This window comes from Bombyx mori, chromosome 11 (genome assembly GCF_030269925.1).
Source record: "Bombyx mori chromosome 11, ASM3026992v2".
Lineage (NCBI taxonomy): Eukaryota > Metazoa > Arthropoda > Insecta > Lepidoptera > Bombycidae > Bombyx > Bombyx mori.
In genome coordinates, this window is record NC_085117.1 from 18,427,374 (window position 1) to 18,451,442 (window position 24,069).

The 24,069-nt window shown below is 38.7% G+C and overlaps 4 protein-coding genes across 7 annotated transcripts in view; 2 read left to right on the forward strand and 2 right to left on the reverse strand.

Annotated features, from left to right (window-relative positions):
• The window catches only part of LOC101737321 (pre-mRNA-splicing factor ATP-dependent RNA helicase PRP16), a 111,469-nt gene extending 107,593 nt beyond the window's left edge, over positions 1-3,876 (forward strand). For both annotated transcript variants that reach the window (XM_038014206.2, XM_038014207.2), the window contains exons 19-21: positions 571-731; positions 2,014-2,254; positions 3,652-3,876. In XM_038014206.2, the coding sequence (XP_037870134.1) occupies positions 571-731; positions 2,014-2,254; positions 3,652-3,838 (589 nt within the window). In that variant the 3' untranslated portion in view covers positions 3,839-3,876. The remainder of the gene's footprint in view (positions 1-570; positions 732-2,013; positions 2,255-3,651) is intronic.
• A 1,826-nt stretch (positions 3,877-5,702) lies between these two features.
• On the reverse strand, positions 5,703-16,880 carry LOC101737172 (lipid droplet-regulating VLDL assembly factor AUP1). Its single transcript, XM_038013899.2, has 8 exons — positions 16,700-16,880; positions 14,851-15,017; positions 14,056-14,168; positions 13,300-13,373; positions 12,963-13,096; positions 10,631-10,821; positions 8,945-9,095; positions 5,703-7,972 (listed from the first exon to the last, which is right to left on the reverse strand). Exons 1-8 carry the CDS (start codon positions 16,735-16,737, stop codon positions 7,725-7,727), a joined length of 1,116 nt encoding a protein of 371 aa, XP_037869827.1. The 5' UTR covers positions 16,738-16,880; the 3' UTR covers positions 5,703-7,724.
• Positions 16,881-17,515: 635 nt separating this feature from the next.
• Positions 17,516-19,989, forward strand: LOC101738635 (mucolipin-3). The gene has a single exon (XM_004932846.5). The coding sequence runs from the start codon at positions 17,808-17,810 to the stop codon at positions 19,608-19,610; it is 1,803 nt and encodes a 600-aa protein (XP_004932903.1). The 5' UTR covers positions 17,516-17,807; the 3' UTR covers positions 19,611-19,989.
• Positions 19,990-22,451: 2,462 nt separating this feature from the next.
• Positions 22,452-24,069, reverse strand: part of LOC101738505 (facilitated trehalose transporter Tret1) — a 64,427-nt gene continuing 62,809 nt past the window's right edge. For all 3 annotated transcript variants that reach the window (XR_009974366.1, XR_009974363.1, XR_009974365.1), the window contains exon 4: positions 22,452-22,487. The gene's annotated coding sequence lies outside the window, so the exon portion shown is untranslated. The remainder of the gene's footprint in view (positions 22,488-24,069) is intronic.

Consider the following 24,069-nt stretch of genomic DNA (forward strand, 5'->3'; position numbering starts at 1 on the left):
AGATCGCGCTGATTGGTCTGTTCATAATTAATCGACGTAATTGATTAGTGTAATGGTTTTATGATTAATTTTCACACATAGCAGGACTTGTTGTGAACCCACACGAGTATGCACTGCCACCCTGCCTACTTATGCTGCGAAACAATAATGTGTTATGCTTCGTATGGTGGAACAGCCATCATACTATAAAATGAAGACTTTGGCTTCATGTCTGAAGGTGGATCACGACATTAACATTGTAATGTTCACTTAACACCGGACGGGTCGTGAGAACAATAACTTATTTTAGCAATAAAACCTTTCATTTATTCACCTACTCAGATAAATATGTGCTCTTCGCTAAAGGAAATAACCATATTGTAGCCATTAACGAATATGTCTAATCTGGCGCAAAACAAAAAATGAAAATCACGTCACAAACACGTATAGACGTGGCCTATCTAAGGCAAGCTCAGCCGTTCTTCGCGATGCATTACTCTCTGAACCCTGACCGATACAAATCTAACGGTGTGTCGTCACAAGTCGATCTGTATCCGCTGGGAATCGACCTTCTGTGCGTGCGGTCCGCAGCTACTCCAGTCAGTGGTGCACGGAGCACTTCGTTCACGCGAAGGCGATGAGGAAGGTGCGCGAGGTCCGTCAGCAGCTGAAGGACATTCTGCAACAGCAGCGGCTGCCGCTCGTGTCCTGCGGCACCGACTGGGACACCGTCAGGAAATGCATCTGTTCAGGTCCGTAGAGGGTTTACGTCGTGCGTTTATATTATATAGTTATGATCGTTTTACGTATGTAAATGTCAAATGAATATATTTCTATAGAAATAATAATATCTCGAAATGTCAAGTTAGGCAGGACGAAATGAAACAAAACACGACGGTGCAGGTAATTTTTATATGACATAAAAAATTAAAGCATAGTTTATGATATCGACATTACACTTCGATTGCTTTGGATGGGCAGCCGTCGTAACTATACTTGAGACCTTAGAACTGATATCTCAAGGTGGGTGGCACATTTACGTTGTAGATGTCTATGGGCTCCAGTGACCACTTAACACCAGGTGGGCTGTAAGCTCGTCCATCCAGCTAAGCAAAAAAAAAATAAAAAAAAAAATGAGAAGATCATTTCATCGCTTTTACATTGTCCCACCACCTACCGGAGAAGAATTCATCTACGCTGCCTTTCCAGAGATCTTATCTGACACCGAGCACTATGACATGTCCTTCTTCAAACAAGGCTTATGAAGAGTACTTAACAGTAGGCAGCGGCTTGGCTCTGACATTGCTGACGTCCATGAGTGGTGGTAACCCTTCAACACCAAGCATGTTGTATGCTCGTCTGCATACAGGGGCAATAAAAAAGATTTTCCTAGGCTCGTTATTGCCATTATAATGTGAATTGTCACAGCGTCGAAAATTGCTCTAACCGGAACGTTTCTGCGGAGATGATGATGCCCAGTGACGGATTGAGGCTCGAGGTCACCCTAGACCCTAAAGTGAAACTTTTATTACATCGTCTCAAAGTTTTTCGTCTGTGTTGCATGTCGCGTGACGGTCGGCCGCGGAGTAGGGATAAGTGAAAGGCGCTCGTCAGAGCAGCCCAGGTCAATATGACGGCGCGTATAGTTCGCAGCAGCTGACCGTGTAGTGTGTAGACTATTACTCATTTACGCCAGTGTTCCACGCTATTTTGTTTTTGTTTTTGTCAGTGTTTAATGTAAATGTTGTTTGTCAGAGTTAAATGTCTATAATGTGAAAAAAAGTTTCACTTATACCGTGGTTTCATAAAACCACACTATCTTTTATTTATTTATTATATATTATAATTTTTTTTATAAAAATTAATCTGAACTAATTTTCAAAACAAACTGCGTGTTTTTACTTTTTTCACTTCTGAAATTTTGGCATTTCTAAAATTTCTCCTCCCCTCCCGTCATGTCGTCCTAGGCCCGGTTCTCACTGGTCTAGGCGTTCAAGTCATCACTGATGCTGACCGTGTCGATTGGGCCCGCAGCTTACTTCCAGCAGGCGGCGCGGCTGAAGGGCATCGGCGAGTACGTGAACTGCCGCACCGGCATGCCGTGCCACCTGCACCCCACCTCGGCGCTGTTCGGGCTGGGCTGCAGCCCCGACTACGTGGTGTACCACGAGCTCACCATGACGGCGCGCGAGTACATGCACTGCGTCACCGCCGTGGACGCGCGCTGGCTGGCCGAGCTGGGGCCCATGTTCTTCTCCGTCAAGGAGACCGGCAAGTGCGTACTCGCTCCACCGATACAATCGCTTTAACGTTCTCGATAGCGTAAACGTTAACTCAATTTGTATGCAGTTGGACCAGCGCCCCTAGCGGCAAACGTAGGAAAATATGAGTTAACTTTTACGCTATCGAGAACGTTAAAACACTCGCAATAAGTACACAGGTGCCCGATATCATAACAAGAAAACTTCTTCAGCAATTTGAATGTATTAAACTTAATTGAAGTTCAATTAAAAACATCGAACTGTTGATGCTAATGCCAATTAAGTATATCCCAACCGCCGGTTTGTCTTTGATATTTACAATACAGATATAATAACTTTTTGTAGCAAATATTATTTGTTGTATACATCCAATTTCACTGCGGAAATAATTACGAAGACCTAACTAACTATACTAGTGGTCCCCCAGTAGTTGGAATTCGACTACAATTAATTGAAATTATAAGTTTGTACACTATTATGATTCTATTGTCATAGACTATTATACTTCTATAATCACAGATTTCGCCAAGACTAGGTACACTATAGACAAATAATACTAAAGACAAACAATATTAACCTATTCTCAATTTGACCACAGACTTTAAGCAATAAGAAATGTTTGACAATATACAAAAAGTATATATAATAATATATGTTGTGTACACGGTAGGGTGTGTAACGTTTTCTTTATTGATTTAATCATTTTATTATGCGTAATAAATAAAAAATATTAGCCTTCTGCACTGCTTCTCTATATTAAGTGTGGAAAATTTCACACTCCTCCGTTCGCGCAATTTTCGTAAAAAGGGATACAAAGTACGTATTAATATATCGTTTTTTCGCATTAACAGTGTAAAAGTTCCAAAAATGTTCGAAATTAAGTTAATATGCGTAAACATTTGGTATCACCAGTATTTTTCTTATAAATACTGTCAAAAGAGCGTAATTTAGTTTTAGTCATATTTTTTTAGGTTACCTATGTTTTGACTACTACTAATAAAATTAATACATAATTTTATCTTATTTTAAAAGACAGATAATGTAACTGGTAAAAACTAAAAAATAAATGTTGCAAATAATATTAAAAATATCATATGTTAAACCATTAAAACACTCTCCTGCAAAATTTGTAAGTTTTGAGATTATACAGTTTTAATGCGAGAAGACGACATATAGATCTACTTATGGACTACCTACGTACAGAAATGAAAACAAAAATCTTCGTGACCTCATTAATAAATAAAAATAAATAAATAAAAATGTATTGATATAAAATGTATGTATTGATATTTATGTGTTAGATTTTTTAAGTTACTAACATAGATTATAAGTAATTCTTTCTAAGAAAATGTTATGGTTTAAAAAAAAACTAAAATAAAGTATAAATAAATAAATAATGGCTAATTACCAGATCGAATCGAGACAAGCGTAAAGAGGCAGCGGTCCACCTCCAACGCATGGAAGAAGAGATGAAGGAGGCCGAGGCCAAAATGGCAGAAGATCGCAAGAAGAAAGACGAGGACGTTCCCGTGAAGCAGGAGGTGGCCACCCCGGGGCTGGGCACCCCGCGCCGCACACCGCAGCGCCTGGGCCTGTAGCGGCCCGGGGACAACATTAAAACACTTTTGCAGTTGAATGTCGCGGTTGTTTTATTCGTAACACAAGACTAGACAACACCAGTAACAAATAGATAGATAGAGAAAAGAAAACCTGAGGCTGCTTATCATCTTTTTTATAGCTAAAATGAGTGGACGAGTTCTCGAACTACTTGGTGTTAAATGGTCACCGGAGCTCATAGACATCTACAGCGTAAATGCGCCACCCACCTTGAGATACGAGCTCCAAATCTCAACTTTATAGCACAATGGCAGAAATAGCCAGCTTTTGCGGGTTTGATTTTTATTATACAAAGTTATTCCGTCACCGTGGAAAGGATTCGAACGAAGGCGAACACTAGCGATAACAAGAGCAGTGATTCGCAGAATCGACCACTGCATCGAAATCACGAGCCACTGAGGAGATTCGGCGGGACACTCAATAGTATGTGCCTATGGGCGTCTCGTACGTCAAACTCTTCGTCGCAGGAACTGCCCACAAGAGGGCGACCACTTCGTTGTCATTTTGACAGCTGTCACTAAATCACAGTCTCGAATGCTTTTTTTTTTATTGCTTAAATGGGTGGACGAGCTTCCGCCTACTTGGTGTTAAGTGGTTACTGGAGCCCATAGACATGTACGACACAAATGCGCCACCAACCTTGAGATATAAGTTCTAAGGTCTCAAATATAGTAGGTAGTACATATTTCGTTAGAAAAATTGGTACCCGCCTGGGATTCGAACCCCGGTGCATCGCTCAACACGAATGCACCGGATGACATCCTTTAGGCCACGACGACTAAATAGATAGAGAAGAGAGAATCTGAGACTACTTATCATTAGCTGTTTTTATAGCTAAAATGAGTGGACGAGCTGCCGACCTACTTGGTGTTAAGTACTCACCGGAGCTCATAGACATCTACAGCCAAAATTCCGCCACACACCTTGAGATACGAGTACTATAGAAGAACGCCAGAAATGGGTCGGATTGGTGGTACCTACCCGTGCAAGCTCACAAGATTCCATGCCACCAGTAATTACATGAATTTTAATTTTGCGAGTTCGATTTTTATTGTTACACAATGTTATTCCTTCAGACATTTACATTTTCATATACATTCTCTTTTATGTATATAGATAAAAATAATTGATGAAGATTTAAATTCAGAACCTTATTGCACTGTACGGGCATTAGAAAACACCGGTCCAAAGCTGATACGATAATAATTTATAGAGTGAATACGTACTACAGTAAGTCTGTTCTTGATGTTTCCTAAATTGCAAATCGTCAGTAATTTTCTTTTTTTTTTACCTGATCTTTGGTAGCCTAAGAGGGTGTAGCGGGCTTAGTTTAGACAGTCTGTGTCGAGTCGTCAGCAAATCACGTCGGGGTCACCAATGTGGAGTCTGTGCTTATATAGAGCGTGTGTGGTATTATGTGGTGATAATTATTAATAAGACACGACAGTTTGCAACCTGTTTATTGTGCGACGACTCGACACAGACTGTCTAAACTAAGCCCGCTACAAGGGTATTCTACCTACGTGCGGACGGGTAGGTGAGCTCACGGACTCAACCTGAGAGAATTTGCTAACACTAGCCCTAGCAAAAGCAGTGCTTCGCTGAATCTACCACCGGATAAGAATCGCGACCCACTGAGAAGATCCGGCGAGAAACTCAATGGGTTGTGTCTATTAGTTACGTTACACATCGAACTCTTCGTCGCAGTTAGTTCCCACAAGATGGCGGCCACTTAGTTGTCATTTTGACAGCTGTCAATTAATCAACGGCGCCTTGAATGCCTATAATTTCAGTTTTTATCATCGGATTCGTTTAGAGAAGGACTCTTTCCACAAATAAAAAACGTTTCCTTAAATCAAAATAACTTTATTTACAGTCAAGAAATTTAAATATAAAATAAAAATAATAATTTGAAATCTCTTACGTAATTTTTTATTACATGTAAACACGAAACCAAATTAACGTTCAATGTTTTCATGATCACGAAAAATTTAATATGATTGATAAAATGACACAGGGGACAAGACACCAGATGACAATTATACGGTGCAATCGGTTTGAGGCAACCAGTGTGCTATGAATACTAACTGTGAGCACTCGTGATCACACTGCACGTTACTTTAGAAAACTTCAGTCTCGCTCAAGTGACTTCCCGACCACAATGTATAACTGAACAATTAACGCGCTTTCACGTCGACAAAACATAGGAAAATATATTTTAGTGCTTACTAATAATAATAAAAGAAGATATGTGTTTTCGGACGAAATTTAACACAATTTAATCAAATTGAAACATTTATTTTAATATTTCAACGCTACTAAGTTACTTCGTGTCTGTATATTTTAAGAAATAAGATTTTACTTCGAGACTTTTTATTTATCTTAATGTTAACTTCATTATTTTCTGCATAAACACGTCCACAAACTTTATAAACTTAGAGAGACTAAAAAATCAGAAATGCCTAAGGCGATAGTCGATAATGAACAGCCCTAGTGCTGATGCAGCGATTTTATCGATGATTTAAACACAAATCTTCGTATCTAATTAATTATCACTAATATATTATTATTGGCACGGATTCTTTTGAGTTATAAAATCAAGATGGCCGATAGTTCCGTACGTATGCAGGGAAATCGGTAAACGCAATTGTCGCTCGTGCCAATGAAAATGTAAATGCACTGCCTCCGTGAGCACCCGTGAGCACGGCAAGCGCATATCGATACGGCAAAACCAGGGTGCGGTTTAACAAGAGAACCTCAAATATAGTCGAGCCAAGAAGATCCAAGAAATATATTCTCAATCGATTGTTTGTATCCTTTAAAGACCTTTTTGAGGCAATAAAAACAATTCTACAAATACTAAAGTAAATTACATGTTAAGCTTGTAACGGCGAGACTGGCCCACAGTTTGAGGTCGCGGGAAGTCGATATAATGTCTTAATTAGTACAGATAATTTCACATTCCGACGAGAAATAATTGCCTTAAACAATGTGCTAGCCTCCAAATGACATGAAAACGGTCAATATTTTTAACAAACATTACAAAATTATTATTAATTTTTGTTTATCACAAATTTGCTTTTTTAAACGCGGTATTACTAAATATGTATTCACTTATTCGATAAAACTGTGAACTATGATTATTTTACAATACATTAAAATCTTTTAAAAAATATTTTCACTAAATACAGACTATATGAACTCGAAGCAATGATATTTTAACTTTTAGGCCGAATTATTTTATATCTACAGGCGTAGGAAGATTAGTTTAATTATTTGACAATTAGAAATCTATGACATTGTGTTACGTCATTCTGTCCTGCTTCAGTCGACTGCGAGTGCTAAGAGTGCGAGCAGGACAGACAGACGTCACGGGTTACGAGTGCGAACAAGATAGATAGAGGTCACGTGCGTCACGCCTCGCGGATGGGCGAGTTTACGTCAAGGGTCGCAATAGTATTATTATTTCTTTTAAAAAAATACATGGATTTTCGATTATCCATGTTTTCAGTTTCATTTTTATTTGCGAAATGTTGATGAAAAAGCTTCTCTCAGAAAATTTTACCAAAGGACAACATTATATAAAATTATCAAAATATTCTGTTTTTTTTTTTAAATCATCGTTGATTTTACTCGATTCATAACTGATAAAATTATTTCAAGAAACCTTAGATCGTAGGCAATTTCGAATTTCCATAAACAATTAATCGTATTTTTTTTAACTTAATTTAGTTTCAGATGTCGGTACAATCAATTAAGTTTTCTAATTATAATAATTATTTCAAGAAATTAATATCAAGAAAGGGCGACATTTCGTGTCGGCGGGTCGCGGCGGCGCGGGCCCCTCTCCGCGACAGTCTAGGTGTCCTACGTTACGTTCAGTCCGTGTTTCTCGATATATCTTCTGCGAGCTTCCGCTATCATCTGAGCTTTTCGCTCCTCGAAGCTCAGCTGTCGTTCCTTGGCCGTCTTCGGGAAGGTTCCTGTGGGCGGCGGCGTGACGTACCGCGGCGCCGAGGGCCCGGGCTGCGGTCCGGGGGCCGCATCCTCGGGGACGTACGGAGTCACGCCCTCGAGGAAATTCGTGATCGTCACGTCGACGCTTCCAGTTCTTTCTGTAAGTTGTTATCATTTATCAACTATGGTAACTTTATTACTGCAGTAGACAGCGGACATCTGTGCCCTGGTATTGCTAATGTCCATGAGTGACGGTGCCTCTTTACCATCAGGTAGGCAGTATATCTGTAGGCCTACAACATTAAAAATTGTTATAAGCATGTTGAGTCCGCACCAGACTACCACCGCCATGTTCGGTCCAGGGTCTCACCTGTCGGGGCGGCGCCCTGCGACCGACGGACCTCACAGTTCCCGCGCAGCTATAAGCAGATGTCACAGCTACGGCCCACTATTTTTTCTCTGGTGAGGCAGGTACAGACTTGTCGCACTTTATACAGAGATTTTTTTAAAGGGATTTTATGACCTGGTAACTAAGACCTTTAGGTCGTCTTATTTTAATTTTAATGAAAACTTGATTAATATGAAACATGGCATAAAATGTAATGAACTGAGATGATATGGGATGAAATATAATTTCAGTAAAATGGTGCTCATTTACTGAGACTTTTTTGGTGAACTTTTTGAAGGATCCCGAGAAGTTACGTTCAGCGGCTTTGTTTCATTTTCCCACATTTCTGCACTTTCACAGATATTAAACAGTTAATAAACCACCGTTATTACACATTGAAATCTGAAGAAACACTATCTAGACAAAAAAACAACACATTTGGTAACAGAACAGAGACACTGGTAGGACCTCTTATGAGTCCGCTCGGGTCTGCCTCTTTCTGCCGTGAAGCAGTAATGCGTTACGGTTTGAAGGGTGGGGCAGCCGTTGTAACTATACTGAGATCTTAGAACTTATATCTCAAGGTGGGTGGCGCATTTACGTTGTAGATGTCTATGGGCTCCAGTAACCACTTAACACCAGGTGGGCTGTGAGCTCGTCCACCCATCAAAGGACTCTAAAAAAAAAAAAACATGGCAACACTCGGCGAGGGTGTCCACGCCGATTCTGCGCCGAAACACACCTAAATCCTGGAGGATAGTTTTGAGTGGGACGGCTGGCAACACTTCCTTGACCTGGTTCCCGAGGCGCACGAGCGGGGCGGCGCGGTCGGCGACGGCCCGGACACGCCTCCCCGCGAACAACTCGTCCCACGTCAGCTCCGACACTTCCACCTGGCAAGTTCAATGTGGACACCCTAAGTTAATCCTCTCCTTAATTGAGTTTTTTTTTTTTAAATCTAAGATTTTTTGTTCGTTTTTTGATTGTTTGTTCATTAAATTCGTTCAAATGCCTCATTAGGTAACATTTTTTAAACAATTAGCTGTCAACCAGTTTAATTTGTGTTAGGGTAGATTCTGAAATTGGTATTTACTTCAATTGTATATTTATGTTTGATAGGTAATTTAGGTAATTTTTATTGGCGGTAGGACCTCTTGTGAGTCCGCGCGGGTAGGTACCACCGCCCCACCTATTTCTGCCGTGAAGCAGTAATGCGTTTCGGTTTGAAGGAGTGGGGCAGCCATTGTAACTAAACTTGAGACCTTAGAACTTATATCTCAAGGTGGGTGGCGCATTTACGTTGTAGATGTCTATGGGTTCTAGTAACCACTTAATACCAGGTGGGCTGTGAGCTCGTCCACACATCTAAGGAGTAAAAAAAAAAGTATGTTTTATATGTAAATTGTTTATTCTTATAATGTGTAAATGTATGTGTATATATATAGATATATTTCAATTGATTGGTATATATATATTTCAATTGATTGGTGAGGTGGTATTGTGCCAAACGATTCTTTTCCACCTGATGGTTGAAAGAGATGTAGTCTCACCAGGTAACAACACCGCACGGGACATCACCAGCGCCGCGCGGGACAACAACGTTCAATTGCTGGTGGGAGCCAGCGCTCGCCACCAGTACTAAGCGAAGTAATGGTGTCGTTTATAGAAGTGAATTATGTGTAACTAACTGGTATGTACAGTTCGCGCGCGAGCTCCGAGGATTCGGGGGCTGAGGAAGCGGGCGGGCGTGCACCGCGCCCGACCGTCGCTTCATACCCCCCCGTACTCTCCCAGTACTAGTGTCGACTTTAACGTGAGAGTACGCTTACCGACTCGTTGCTTTTAATTTTGCGATAGCAGTGTTAATTACGCGTGTTTTCTAATATAAATAGTCTTACACTTATAAGTCTTTTTGTTTGCACAAATAGCTATTTAATTTGATGAAAAAGGAATGGCGAGCACTAGCATAATAAACATGTCTTAGCATTAGAGAAACATTACTGGCAAAAGGATGGCTTAATGGAGGATGTTGTCGAATTATTTATTATTGAAGTACGTGAGGAGAGTGACAATAGTACATCAAATTCTTTAACTATTGATTAATCTGATTACGAAAGTAAGTAATAAGATTTCACGTTCATTTTGTTCAATAAGTATCAGTTCACTAAATTAAATTCATACGTGATCAACTGTTTTTTTTTTCTTTTATTTGAAGTACATAAATACCCTTATAAAACTATTTTATAATTTACACTCGCACGGAGGCTTAAGATGTGTTAGTATCGATAGCGCAATATGGACTAATTACAACACTAGCTCATTACGTCAACATTCCTTAAAATTCCTCGGAGCTCGCGCGCGGACTGTAGCTGTACTGGTGACCTCTGAAATTGATGGGTTTGGTTGGGGAAGTGTTTCGCCACAGTACCTGCAGCGCCTCTGCGACGGCGGCCCGGCAGCGGTCCCCGACGTCCCCCGCGTCCCAGCGCAGCGGCGGCAGCGCGTGCAGCGTGTACACGGTGGCGGGCGACAGCAGGAACCACGCCGCGTCGCGCCACGGGAAGCGCGCGCTGTACTGGCGCCGCTGCACCGTCGCACGCGTGAAGGCGCGCTCCACGGCTGCGCGGACATACGAGCCGTCACGTCACAACCACATGGACCGACAATAACCTTACAAATCACATTATTCCACATAGGAAAGATGATGATATTAATTTATCCCTAATGGGAAAGGCAAAGGACTTTAGTCCATACAGCCAGGTCTTGTTCTTGATAATAATTGGACAATTTTTGTAGTTTTAAAGGCCGAAGCCTCCATAGGAAAGACACCTAGCATAAACATTGAGATATATTTGCCCACTGAGTTTCTCGCCGGATCAGTGGGTAGATTCTGCAAAGAACTACTCTTGCTAGTGCTAGCGTTAGCAATACCTTCGGTTTGAGCCCCGTGAACTCACCTACGAGTTCGGTGAATATAGAATAACCCCTCGAGGTTACTAAAATAGTTAAAAAAAAGAGATGAAAATATTTCGAAACGTTTTATGCAGAACTCTCTAAATTTACTTGTATATAATAATAAATATATAAACATACTTTATAGGACAGTTCACTTATAAAATGAAGTGCGTCGATAAATAGCAGTGTTCTGCCTATTTCTAATACAAACAATAATCAAAACAAAGTGACTGTAGTATACTACAAATTTTTCAATCATTCATCAAGATGCGCATACATGCCAGAAAATTTAAGATTGGCAACACAAAACCCAATAACCAAAATGTAAATAGTACTGTGAAGTGATATGATATTAATGGTGGTACCCGTTTATCTCACATGGAGTAAAACTATCGCATTGCAAATTTATAGCCCCCGTTTCATACATAGACAGACAGATCATACCAATTTAAGTTTTCTTTTAAAAAACCTGATTTTTAATAATCTCTATATATAAAAATGAATTGCTGTTCGTTAGTCTCGCTAAAACTCGAGAACGGCTGAACCGATTTGGGTAATTTTGGTCTTGAATTATTTGTGGAAGTCCAGAGAAGGTTTAAAAGGTAGATGAAAATGCTCGGAATTAAATAAAAATAACAATTTTGATTTCCTTCGATGTCCCCCCCGTCGCTCTTTTATTTATCGATTGGGGCACTACGAAGTCTGCCGGGTCAGCTGGTCTTTAATATATTTCTTCTGTGCGTGTGTTTGTCACTGAACTCCTCGTAAACGACCGATTTTAACGAATTTTTGTATGCCTTTGGGTGGCGCCCTGGATAGTTTAGATTCGCAAATCGGCCCGGCAGATGACGCTGCAGTCGGTATCTGGGTTATTTATCTCTACAGCAACTAAACGGCTGGATGGACTTGAATGAATTTTTGCAGGACAACGTCTGTCGGGTCCGCTAGTATCTATACTAATATTATAAAGAGGAAAGATTTGTTTGTTTGTTTGTATTGAATAGGCTCCGAAACTAATGAACCGATTTGAAAAATTCTTTCACTGTTTGGAAGCTACACTATTACCGAGTGACATAGGCTATAATATTTTTGAAAGAAATTAGGGATCCTTACTAAAACTCCAATAATGTAACCCAATGTGTAAAAAAATTACCCAAAATATTCTTTACATCGCGTGCCCTGCGAAAACTATTGATGATAAAATAAAATAATGTACTACGACTTTGTAGAACATATTATTATTTACAAAAAGTGTCGCGACAGCATATGTCTAACTATTATAGTTATGCCGCAATAAGTGTTCTTTTATTTATAAAAATAAAACAACGTCAAATATTGTTGAAATTTTTGTTAAAGACCCGAGCGGAGCCGGAGCGGGCCGCTAGTTGTATAATAATATTAATTTTATACTCGTATAATATTATATTGTTACCGAGTCCTGGCAACCCCCGACCGAGAGCCAGCGCTAAAACTATAAAAACGATCCCTCGCTGCGCCTTTGCCTCTTTTTTGTGTTGGCGTTCGTGTGTGCGGTTCTTGTTGAAACATGTTTGGGACTTGTGTAATTTTAACAGTTTTCGTTAATAGTAAATTGAAATCATTTTGTTAGAAGTTTTGTTAATTCAGTGAAATATAATTAGGCCAGTTCTGTGTTATTTATTTCTTTTTGTTAACTACCTCACTTCTGGTCGATAATAATATATAATAATATTAATTTGAATAAATGATATTAAGTAAAATAATAAATTTAATATTTAATAATTTAAATAATAATTTTAATTCGAATATAGAAAAGGTAAACTCACTGATGGCGACCGGCTGCACATTGCTTTTAATCTGGAATGGCCAATCTGTGAAACGTAACACCGCTTTACCGTTCGTGGGTCCACTTTCTGGTTGTATCAACACAGGCTTTGTTGGCACCTCAGAGAAATGTTGCCTGAAATATTTTTTTTTCATTATTTACAATGTGATATAAGATTATAAACTACTACTTCAACTTTAAGCTAAGATTCGTATGCTTCGAAGTAATGATTCTCTGTATTTCTACTCGAAATATTGAAAAACTATTGTGTTTTATAGAAGAAAAAAAATTTTTTTTATATGTAATTTAAGTACATTTAATTTTTCCTAAACACTTACTTTTTAGAAAATTGTGAGGCGTTCTTTATACCCAACGTCGATGCGAAAAATGGTGGCAACTTCCATCTTTTCAACTGCAAACAAACAGGTAATTTTTAATCCTTCTGAATTAAAATATTCAGAAAATCACTAAGAGGAAGTAGATTAATTCCAGATTCAATTTAAATTGTTAATGTAATGCAATTTTTATAATTATGCAACTAGTTCCAGTTCACAGTTATAAGCAAAACAGGCAAAGGAATCCAATGAGGACCTGCCAATGTTGGAATACAAAAAAAAGATCACCCGTACACTGTAATGATCTACAATTAATATGTCACATCAAAGTGCAACATCTAGTAAGTAACCAACTCTATAATATACTTCGCTGCACAAATGCAAATGTAGAATTTTATATGATGGCGAATTAAAAATACTGAAGCTGTGGCTTAGAATACAAGATGCCTAGAGAACTTGTATCGGGTGATACAACTGTATTAGTATTCCATAGACAGATAACATTTTATCATCCACAATGTAGGTAATCAAAGGAAATTCTGTAATAAAGTGCATATAGTTTTATCAGCATCACGGTGAGGAAGGTTTGAACAGCTGTTATATGATAAATATCACTTCCATTTCCCAAGATGACAGATGGACTGTTCCAGTTACCGCTTAACTCTGGGTGGGAATTGAGCTCATTAACCTGTCTATGCAATAAATTATTATTTAAGTTGATTGTGTAATTAGAATCAAAAGTAATAATTTAATACTGACACTTATGGTACCAAAGACATGTGCAGCTGCAAGAGAATCGAAACATGTCACATAGTTAGCAACCAACACACTACATCTTGGGTCTCTTTGTCCTTTGAGCTTCACATAGACACCTGAAACATATATATTTTCAAAGCATTAAATTTAATTGATAAATTCAGATGACATTTTATTTTATTTTAAAGATCGAAACAGAGAAACATTCTTGAAGGTCCAACTATATTCCAAAACCTTAGTGAAGCTGGGAAGGCAATACAACAATAATACACCAGCAAAAAACAAACCTTAGAAAGTTTAACTAAGGCATGCAAGTGATAGGATATGAAGCAATCCAAAGTAAAACTATTATAAGGTGTGACATAGTGTGTGTATTGTATGATAGTGACTAGTAGTGAGCATTAAATACTACTAATACTTCAAATCCTATTAGATGATTACTTTGTGGCAGAGATAGAATGGTGCAGTAGTTTGAAATCAGTGCTGCCACCCTAGCACTAACAATCAATCGACAAACAGAGAAAGTTACTTAGGAAAATATGGTACCCCTACTGATTTTTTGTATGAAATTGAGTTTAGTAAAATGTAGTAATTAAATATGTGGTTCCAACCAGCTCCTCCCATAGATCTTTTAAATTATCTGTTATACCATAATATGTTGTAATGTCAATGGGGAACCGCACAAATGTTCACCCATCATGGCAACAAAAAAATTCAGGATGTCCCACTTTTCATTCAGACAAATAACACATATCATCCTCAGGCATTAAACACATTTATCAATTTTCAAAATCTTACCAAAAGTCCAACAAGCCAAAGTAGTTAACATGTGACTGACTGCCCATTTGTTGGGCAATATAATTGATGCAATCCATAATATCACACCCAGGAATATTCTGATCACCATCAGAATAACTCCAATTGGTAAATACAGTAAAAATTGCAATGCATTTTCTCCATTGAATCTGAAAAGCAACAAAAACAATAACCATTATAGTTTATATATCTTCTATTCTATTCTATTCTATTCTATTCTATTCTATTCTATATCAGTACTAAATTTAAAAAATCATCATATTGGACATTCATTCAGAACATTTGAAAATCAAACCTCTACCACTGGTTGCAAGATACCTATATTACTGAAAACTAAAATATGACAAAAAAAACTCAGTGGGTGTGATTTTCCTATGTCCCTGGCATTGTTAACGTTCATGAGTGGTAGTAAGCACTCACCACCAGATGGGCTTATCTACCTACTAAGACAATAAAAATACAAAAAAGAAATATAAACAGAATGACAATACATAGTAAATGAAAAGGGGGGGTGAGCGGAAATGATGAGTAATGTAGTAACAGAGAACAGATGAGTAACAGAGAACTTCACTTCCAAACAAACCCATCTAGTAAAAATCTCTTATTGACAATCATTCTATAAAAATTTTGTTAAATCTTTGAAGAAGTAGTCATTAATTTCTGGGATTTAATTGAAAATGTGCACACATAAAAAAGTTACTTGTTCTCTTGATTTCAGATACTAGCCTTTGCTAGATGTTCTAATCTAACCCAATCTGTCAATGTAGGCAGCGGTTTGGCTTTGCCCCTGGCATTGTTGAAGTCTAAAGGCAATGGCATCTACTCACCATCAGGTGGGCTGTATTGTCTTTCTACAAAGGCAATAAAAAAAGGCACATAAAATTTTCATATTGGTATGGTTAAGTTTAATTAAGATTTTAATTTCCTTAAACTTGTCCCCAAGGACTTTCCTCATTGCATGTTATAAACTTATTATAGATTTCTCAATACTATTGTATTTGAAACACAATTGTAAGGTCAAGTGCTTTAAAACAATGTCTCTGAAACTAGAGATTTACATATACAATTAGTTAATCACTCAATGAAAATTTATATTTATTTTATGTTTAGATAATGTTGAAAATATGATTTAATATTTGTTTTTTCCCAATTCACAGTTCAAACAACTGAGACTGAGAGACTGAGAATCTTTCAAGGTTTTAATTATGAATACTGTTCAATGTACCTACTTAATCTGTTGCCATGTCCATAACTTGTATTTGAAAAACATTCACATTTTAGCCTACACATTAACATACATATTGAAGCTGTAAAATCAAAAAACTAATAGACCCAAAAAGCAGCAGATCTAGGGTACTAAAGGTAGAGTGGAGATTTAAAAATATTTACTTTGAATTACAAGGAAATTAAAATACCAGATCCCATGATAGTTATCTAGTCTTGTAATATTTGTAAATAAAATAAATACTACTTTTACTTTTCATGTAATTAAAGTCTCAATGTCGTAGTGATTTTCAAGTATAAGAATTTGTAATTAAAGTCTCAATGTCGCAGTGATTTTCAAGTTTATGAATTTGAAGCAACAACATAATTTCGTGATTAGATTTTTCATAGACTAAATATTGTTTTTATACTCAATTACATTGTTTATTTACATACATTATTCAATGAAATGCTGTGAAATTGTTTATGTATTTGCAATCAGACTGTAAAAAATTAAGATGTGAAAATGTGTAATTTTTATACGTTTTATTTTATAGGGTCGAGTGGGCATCAACTTTCCCCGAACTAAATCACGTAACAATAAATATTGTTAAAATTATTATTGTACCTCTCTTTGTTGATTAACTTTTCTGCCGCAAGAGCCATCACCGAATATGTAGATAGATGTTTTGTTGAATATTTACGCTGTCTGCCATATATTTTTTATAAAATTCTCGATGAATTTATGATCACAGTAGGTAATACATACAGGCAATGATGTGTTCTTCGTTCGACATTTGGCAAACATAAATTATTCCGTTGGTTTGTTTTATTTAGTTACACAAAGGGAAATAATTCCATACAGTTCTGTCTTTTAAAATTGTCAAAATTAAACCGAACCGTTTGGGTGAAAAAGGAAGTGATATTACTGTAGAAATTACTCCGCAATAGTGTTTTTGGAATGAAAGTGAATACAGAAGTTTTGTGAATTGTTTTGTTTAGTTAATTCTGTGCTTATTCAAGTTTAAACATATAAAAACCGTTTAGTGTCCATGAAGGTGAAGGTGAGTACATGAACAAAGTACTGGACTGGGATTCCTGGGTTCTTCCCAAAAATCTACCGAAGTCTCAACAATTACGATATTTTAATACATACACATAACATACAATATTTTGCGATTGATAAGAAACAATTTTTTTTTTACCCTGTTGATGAGCTTCAATTAATTTCACTTTATTATAATGTTTACTTCACAAAGCGGCAAAGTAATACCTGATTATCACTTAAACTCGCAAGAAGCCGATGTTTTTATATTGATAGATAGAAGAGAACCCCATCATTTAACTGAGAAGTTTGTTCATCCCATTTCATTATATTTCTATTTCAGTGAATTTTGTTAAGTTTTACTTATTGTGGAACTAAAACAACTTCGCCTTTTATAACAGAATAGTTATTGCGTGGTACCATTTGCTTATTCAATTTAATAAATAAAAAACACGTGACATTCTGGTATAATGTGCAAGTGACAATTTTAAATCGAGGACTCAATCCTTGAAAGTAAACAAAGAACAACAGAAACATTATTTTAATTATTAATCGAATTCATTTTTACTATTATTCGAATCTTAAGTTCCATGTAGCGTTTCAAACTCTAATTATAGTAAAAAAAACAAGTTCGAACGTTCGTGACAAATTGACCTTGTCTTTTTAGAAAATTATATTAGAAGTTATATCCATGGATGAAATCATGCATGCCCCTGATGATACTACCTGTTCTGAAGGCGAAGACGATCACAAAAAGGAAATTCGACCGAATGCCAACAATGAACAAGATTTTCCTCACCAATCGACTTCGTTCTCTCCGCCTACTCAAATGGAAGAAAAAATGCGTAGAAAACTGCAGTTTTTCTTTATGAATCCAATCGAGAAATGGAAAGCAAAGAGAAAATTTCCTTACAAATTTGTCGTGCAGGTAATCAAAATTGTACTTGTGACTTTTCAGCTATGTTTATTCGCTCATAACAGATACAATCACGTGAACTATACATGGGATAACAGAATCACATTCTCGCATCTATTTTTACTCGGCTGGGACTCTACACGTGAGATAAACGCATATCCACCGGGAGCAGGACCACTTGCTTTGTACAAAATCGATGAGTTCTACAATACATTAGACTATGCAGTTGCCGGTTATACTAATTTATCTAATGCGATAGGCCCATATTCGTACAATGATGAAAATAACTTTATGCCAGATCCTGTCTTTTGCCAGTACAACTATAAACAAGGCATTATTTATGGCTTTAATGAGAGCTACCAGTTTAACTCTGAAGTCTTTGAGACCTGTATAAATTTCACAATTAAAGATAATGAAGATTTCAAATCTGAAGCGTACATTAGAGATGCTGGATTGAACATCAGTTTCTCATCATTAGTTAGAGCAAAATTAATGTTTTCCATCAAAACCATCAACTTCAGGGCTGCCGGTCCCATAACTCCACCAGACTGTTACCGGTTTGATGTTGAAATAATATTTGACAATGAAGATCACGATGGACAAATGTCCTTGTTTCTGGAAGCAGAACCTCACAAGCTAGAATGTAAAGGCGACACAGCTTATGTGACGGATAATAAAATTGACCAAATACTCAGGAGTACTTTAAATATTTTAGTTATTTTGATTTGTGCAGCCTCGTTTGTGCTATGCAGCAGAGCACTCTACAGAGCACAGTTGCTAAAAGAATTAACAGTACAATTCTTTAGAAGACAATATGACAGAGACCTAAGCTTAGATGGAAGATTGGAGTTCTTGAATATTTGGTATATTATGATAATAATCAATGACCTTCTGATCATCATGGGATCAGCTATTAAGGAACAAATCGAACGAAATCAATTCACAAATGATCAGTGGAATGTTTGTTCACTGTTTTTAGGTACAGGAAATCTGCTCGTCTGGTTTGGAGTGCTAAGATACCTAGGTTTCTTCAAGACTTACAATGTTGTTATACTCACGTTGAAAAAAGCAGCTCCAAAAATATTCAGATTCTCAATTTGCGCTTTATTATTGTATGCAGGTTTCATGTTCTGTGGTTGGCTCATTTTGGGTCCCTATCATATGAAATTTAGATCACTAGCAACAACATCAGAATGTCTTTTCTCACTGATTAATGGAGATGACATGTTTGCAACCTTCTCCATCATGTCCAAGAAATCACCAATGCTATGGTGGTTTAGTCGTGTCTACCTATATTCGTTTATAAGTTTGTACATTTATGTTGTACTAAGTTTATTTATATCTGTTATTATGGATGCTTATGATACAATTAAACAATATTACAAAGATGGTTTTCCCAAAAGTGATTTGCAACAATTCATTGGTGAAACAAGGATTGAAGAGGTATCATCAGGATTGTACAGAGTTCATAGTTCATCATCCCTCAATGCAATAATGAACTCCCTTTTCTGTTGCAACATCTACAGAAGTGCATATTCAAAAATTGGGGGTAGAAGTTCAACAGTTAATTTAATGTAAACTTCCATTGTTTTTATTTTTAAGCAATTGTGAAGTTCTTTAAGTGGATACCTAATCTAATCATAATATTATTTTGTAGGTACTTAATGAATATTTGTTTATTGTACAGATATGTACTTTTCAATAAATTAGAGAATGGCGAATTGATTAAATGATTTTCTATCACTGAATATATTAGTTCAGTATGGAAGAATTTGTAAATAAAATAATGAAACATCATTTATTTTAGCATGTGCACGTTTTATGTGATATTGTTTAGTAGGCAGTCTTTTTTTTTTGTAAATTGAAGCAAAAAATCAATTTTATTTGTATATTTCTTGTTATTTAAAATGATTACAATGTTGTAAAATAATTATGAATAAATTATTTTTTCATATAATCTGTGTTTGGTTCATGATTCGTTACAATTCATATCTAGGTTATTCACTCTGAGCTATCATGTGTTGTAACTGGATATTCTTAAATATCTAACTAAAGTTGTTGTGTGTTGCAATCAAGATAGGTCAAACAATGATATTATTTTAATTTCGTTTTTTAACCGGATTTCTATTGACCTGTATTTGACAAACGGGAAGCCTTTCAATAAAATTCTTACAACTTCAAGACGTCAATAAAATCTGTACACATATCAAGGCTCATCATGATAATATATTTATTACTTGAGCCTAAATAAGTATCATTAGGATGTTTTTTTTTTTTGCTTAGATGGGTGACGAGCTCACAGCCCACCTGGTGTTAAGAGGTTACTGGAGCCCGTGGACATCTAAAACGTAAATGCGCCACCCACCTTGAGATATAAGTTCTAAGGTCTCAAGTATAGTTACAACGGTTGCCCCACCCTTCAAACCGAAACCCATTACTACTTCACGGCAGAAATAGGCAGGGTGGTGGTACCTACCCGTGCGGACTCACAAGAGGTCCTACCACCAGTAATTACGCAAATTATAATTTTACGGGTTTGATTTTTATTAGGTACACCTAATAAAATTCCTTCACCGCGTAAGTCAATAGTGAACATTTGTTGAGACCTACGTATTTAGTTAGAAAAATGTTTACCCGCCTGGGATTCGAACACCGGTGCCTCCTTACGGATCCATCAGATCCAATAACTCTTGCATTAGATACCTTCAGCTCTAACACTAGGAGCAGGCTGAGGAACCCCGGTAACCGTACTCGTCGAACTCGACAAAGAGGTCGACGTGCAACCTAACCCATGCATCAGCCCGCTTAGTTTCTCGCCGGATCTTCTCAGTGGGTCGCTATTCCGATCCGGTAGTAGATTCATTCGCGAAGCAATTGCTCTTGAGTTGTTAGGTCTCCTTCGGAGGCGCTCGGGCAGTTGTTAGCAAATCCCAACCCTCCTGGCTGAGCCTTTGCTCGCCCACCTACCTGTCCTGGTGAAGCTGGAAAGGCCTCCGGGCCACCAGTAATCTTTCAATCATAAAAAAAAAAAACACCGGTGCATCGCTCAACACGAATGCACCGGACGTCTTATTCTTTAGGCCACGACGATTTTTATTACTTAGGTCTTAGTTGGAATACTATTAAAGGGTGTTTTTTTTTTAGGTATAAAAACTATAATATTGGTCCGTGCTTTAAAACAAGAAAACAATATCAAGAACAAACATTCTCAGACTGCCTATATAACATCGACTATGGCGTGAATGGTATAAAATAGTATAAATATATTGCTAAAACTTTGCAGATGTCTTTGGGCTCCAATAACCACTTAACCACATAATGGGCTGTGAGCTCGACTACCTATCTAAGCAATAAAAAAAATCCAGCTACGCTCGGGACGGACAGGAAAGCTCACGGGCTCAACCTGAGAGAATTTGCTATTGCGGAATCGCGACCCACTGACAAGATCCGGCGAGAAAATCAGTGGGCTGTGTCTATGGGTTAGTGCGCTCGTCTAATGCCGGCCACTGACATGCGCGTTGAATGCCGTAATGTGAAGGGCCGTCAAATATTCATTCGCAAACCTAGCGGCTGTGCAAATGGGTTCGCATACTCAATTTGCGAACCCGTTTGCGCTTCCTCCTACACTTGTTTACGAATGTCTCACGAATTTCTCCTCCTAATTAAAAATTCGTCAATAGAACATTGAGGAGAAAAAGAGTTTTTAATTCTTTCCCAGACATCATTAACAGCCATGCTCTTTTTATGGGATTTCTTTTGATGAAGATACGCTACACAGTAGACGTCACGAACTATGAAAATGGCGTATAGTATACGTCCGTTACCTTCGCGAATGTGTGGGAGACTACGCGAAGGTTCGAGGTTCGCGCGCTTTGATGTCTGTTAAAAAACCGACACAGCTTGGAAAACCACGAATGCAGCGAAAACTTTGCATAATCATTCGCAAATGTCGTCCCACATTTGTGGGTTTGCGTATTCGTGCGCATGTGAGTGACCGGTGTTACTCTTCGTCGTAATCGACGAGTTCAACGAGGACGGTGACCAGTGCTTGAGAGGCCTAAAAGTCAAATATGAAGTGTATAATCTATGCCTAAAAGCGCCGAATTTATGATCTATATTAACCAATCAATCATCAACAATCAATTTGAATGAACGTACATCATTCATTCACTTACAATTTAATAAATTTAAATATTATGTAATGTTTTTTGGGCATAATTGGCCATTCCTGCACGCAGGTATCCATGGTATGAAAAATACGGCATAGTCACATCCTAGTTCCTGTCACCCTGTTGTTACTAAGTTACTATTTTGCGCTAGATTGAATTCAATGAAATCATTACCTATCCTTTCTTGCCTTAAAGCAATACCTTTACAATGATTTACCATGAATTGGCAATGAAGTAAGTAATAACAAACTTTATTATAATATCAATTTTATTCAATACTAATATACTGTGATACTTGGAACATGCAGAGCAAACGTGCGCGCAAGTCCGCGGGGCATGGGTTGCTGACGGGGGTATAGGGAGACCCAGTGAAACGGTGCCTGCCGCCGCCCGCCGGTCAGTAGGGAACCTGAACCTGGGTGTCACAACTAAACTCCGCCCCAGGAAGCTGTCCCGCCAACCGGTGTAAAATCCTGTCATGCGGTCGTCGTGCCGGAGTCGGAGACCGGAGTGGATCCCGGCGATCGTATGCAGGGTGGACTGGGGGCCCTTCCATGCCCTGCGTCAGCTTCTCGCGCAACCCCGGATCGAGTGTTCATTGTGCCCTGCGCTTTATTCAGGTATTGCCTTGATCTCACCTCTAGCATCCTACCTCTCCAAATCCTTACTCTCCAACTATAATTATCATGAAAGTCGACAAAAGAAAAAGAGTTTTTTCGGCGGATCCCCATTCCACGTTTAATGTGGATTTCAGCAATGTCAGGGGCCTACACAGTAACCTTGACGCCGTACATCACCACCTTGAGACGGCGCAGCCTGCCCTCTTTTTCCTGACTGAGACGCAGATATCTGCCCCGGACGATACGTCGTACCTCGGATACCCCGGCTACGCATTGGAGCACACCTTCCTGCGTAAAGCCGGGGTGTGCGTGTTTATCCGGGAGGATGTCTGCTGTCGTCGGCTTCGGGGCCTCGAGCAACGGGACCTGTCCCTCTTGTGGCTACGCGTGGACTATGGGGGCTGTACCAGAGTCTACGCTTGCCTGTACAGGTCTCACAGCAGTGATGCGGGGTCAGCTCTGTTTGAGCATGTACAAGAGGGGACTGACCGCGTGCTTGAGCAGTACCCATCTGCGGAGGTGGTGGTCCTTGGTGACTTTAACGCTCATCACCAGGAGTGGTTGGGGTCCAGAACCACTGACCTCCCGGGTCGGGCTGCCTACGATTTCGCCTTGTCCTACGGCCTCCCACAACTGGTGACACAGCCCACCCGTGTCCCAGACATTGAGGGGCACGAGCCTTCTTTGTTGGACCTTCTGCTGACCACTCACCCAGCTGGATACAGTGTGGTGGTCGACGCTCCACTTGGATCGTCTGATCATTGCCTTATCCGTGCTGCCATACCACTCTCTCGTCCTAGTCGTCGAACGACGACCGGGTTTCGAAGAGTTTGGCGGTACAGGTCAGCAGACTGGGATGGAATGCGTGAATTTTACGCATCCTACCCATGGGGGCGGCTCTGCTTTTCCTCCGATGATCCTGACGTCTGTGCGGACCGACTTAAAGACGTGGTGCTTCAGGGAATGGAATTATTCATTCCTTCTTCTGAGGTGCCCGTTGGGGGTCGCAGCAAACCCTGGTATAATAAAGCCAGTAGGGATGCTGCACGCCTCAAGCGGTCTGCATACGTGGCATTTAATATTGCTAGGAGATGCCGGGATCCTGATATCTCGGAGAAAAGGCGGAAATTTAACGCCGCCTCTAGGTCCTATAAGAGGGCTATTGCCAAGGCGAAGTCGGAGCACGTTGCCAGAATTGGCGAGCGACTGAATAGCTATCCCTCTGGGAGCCGTGCTTTCTGGTCGCTA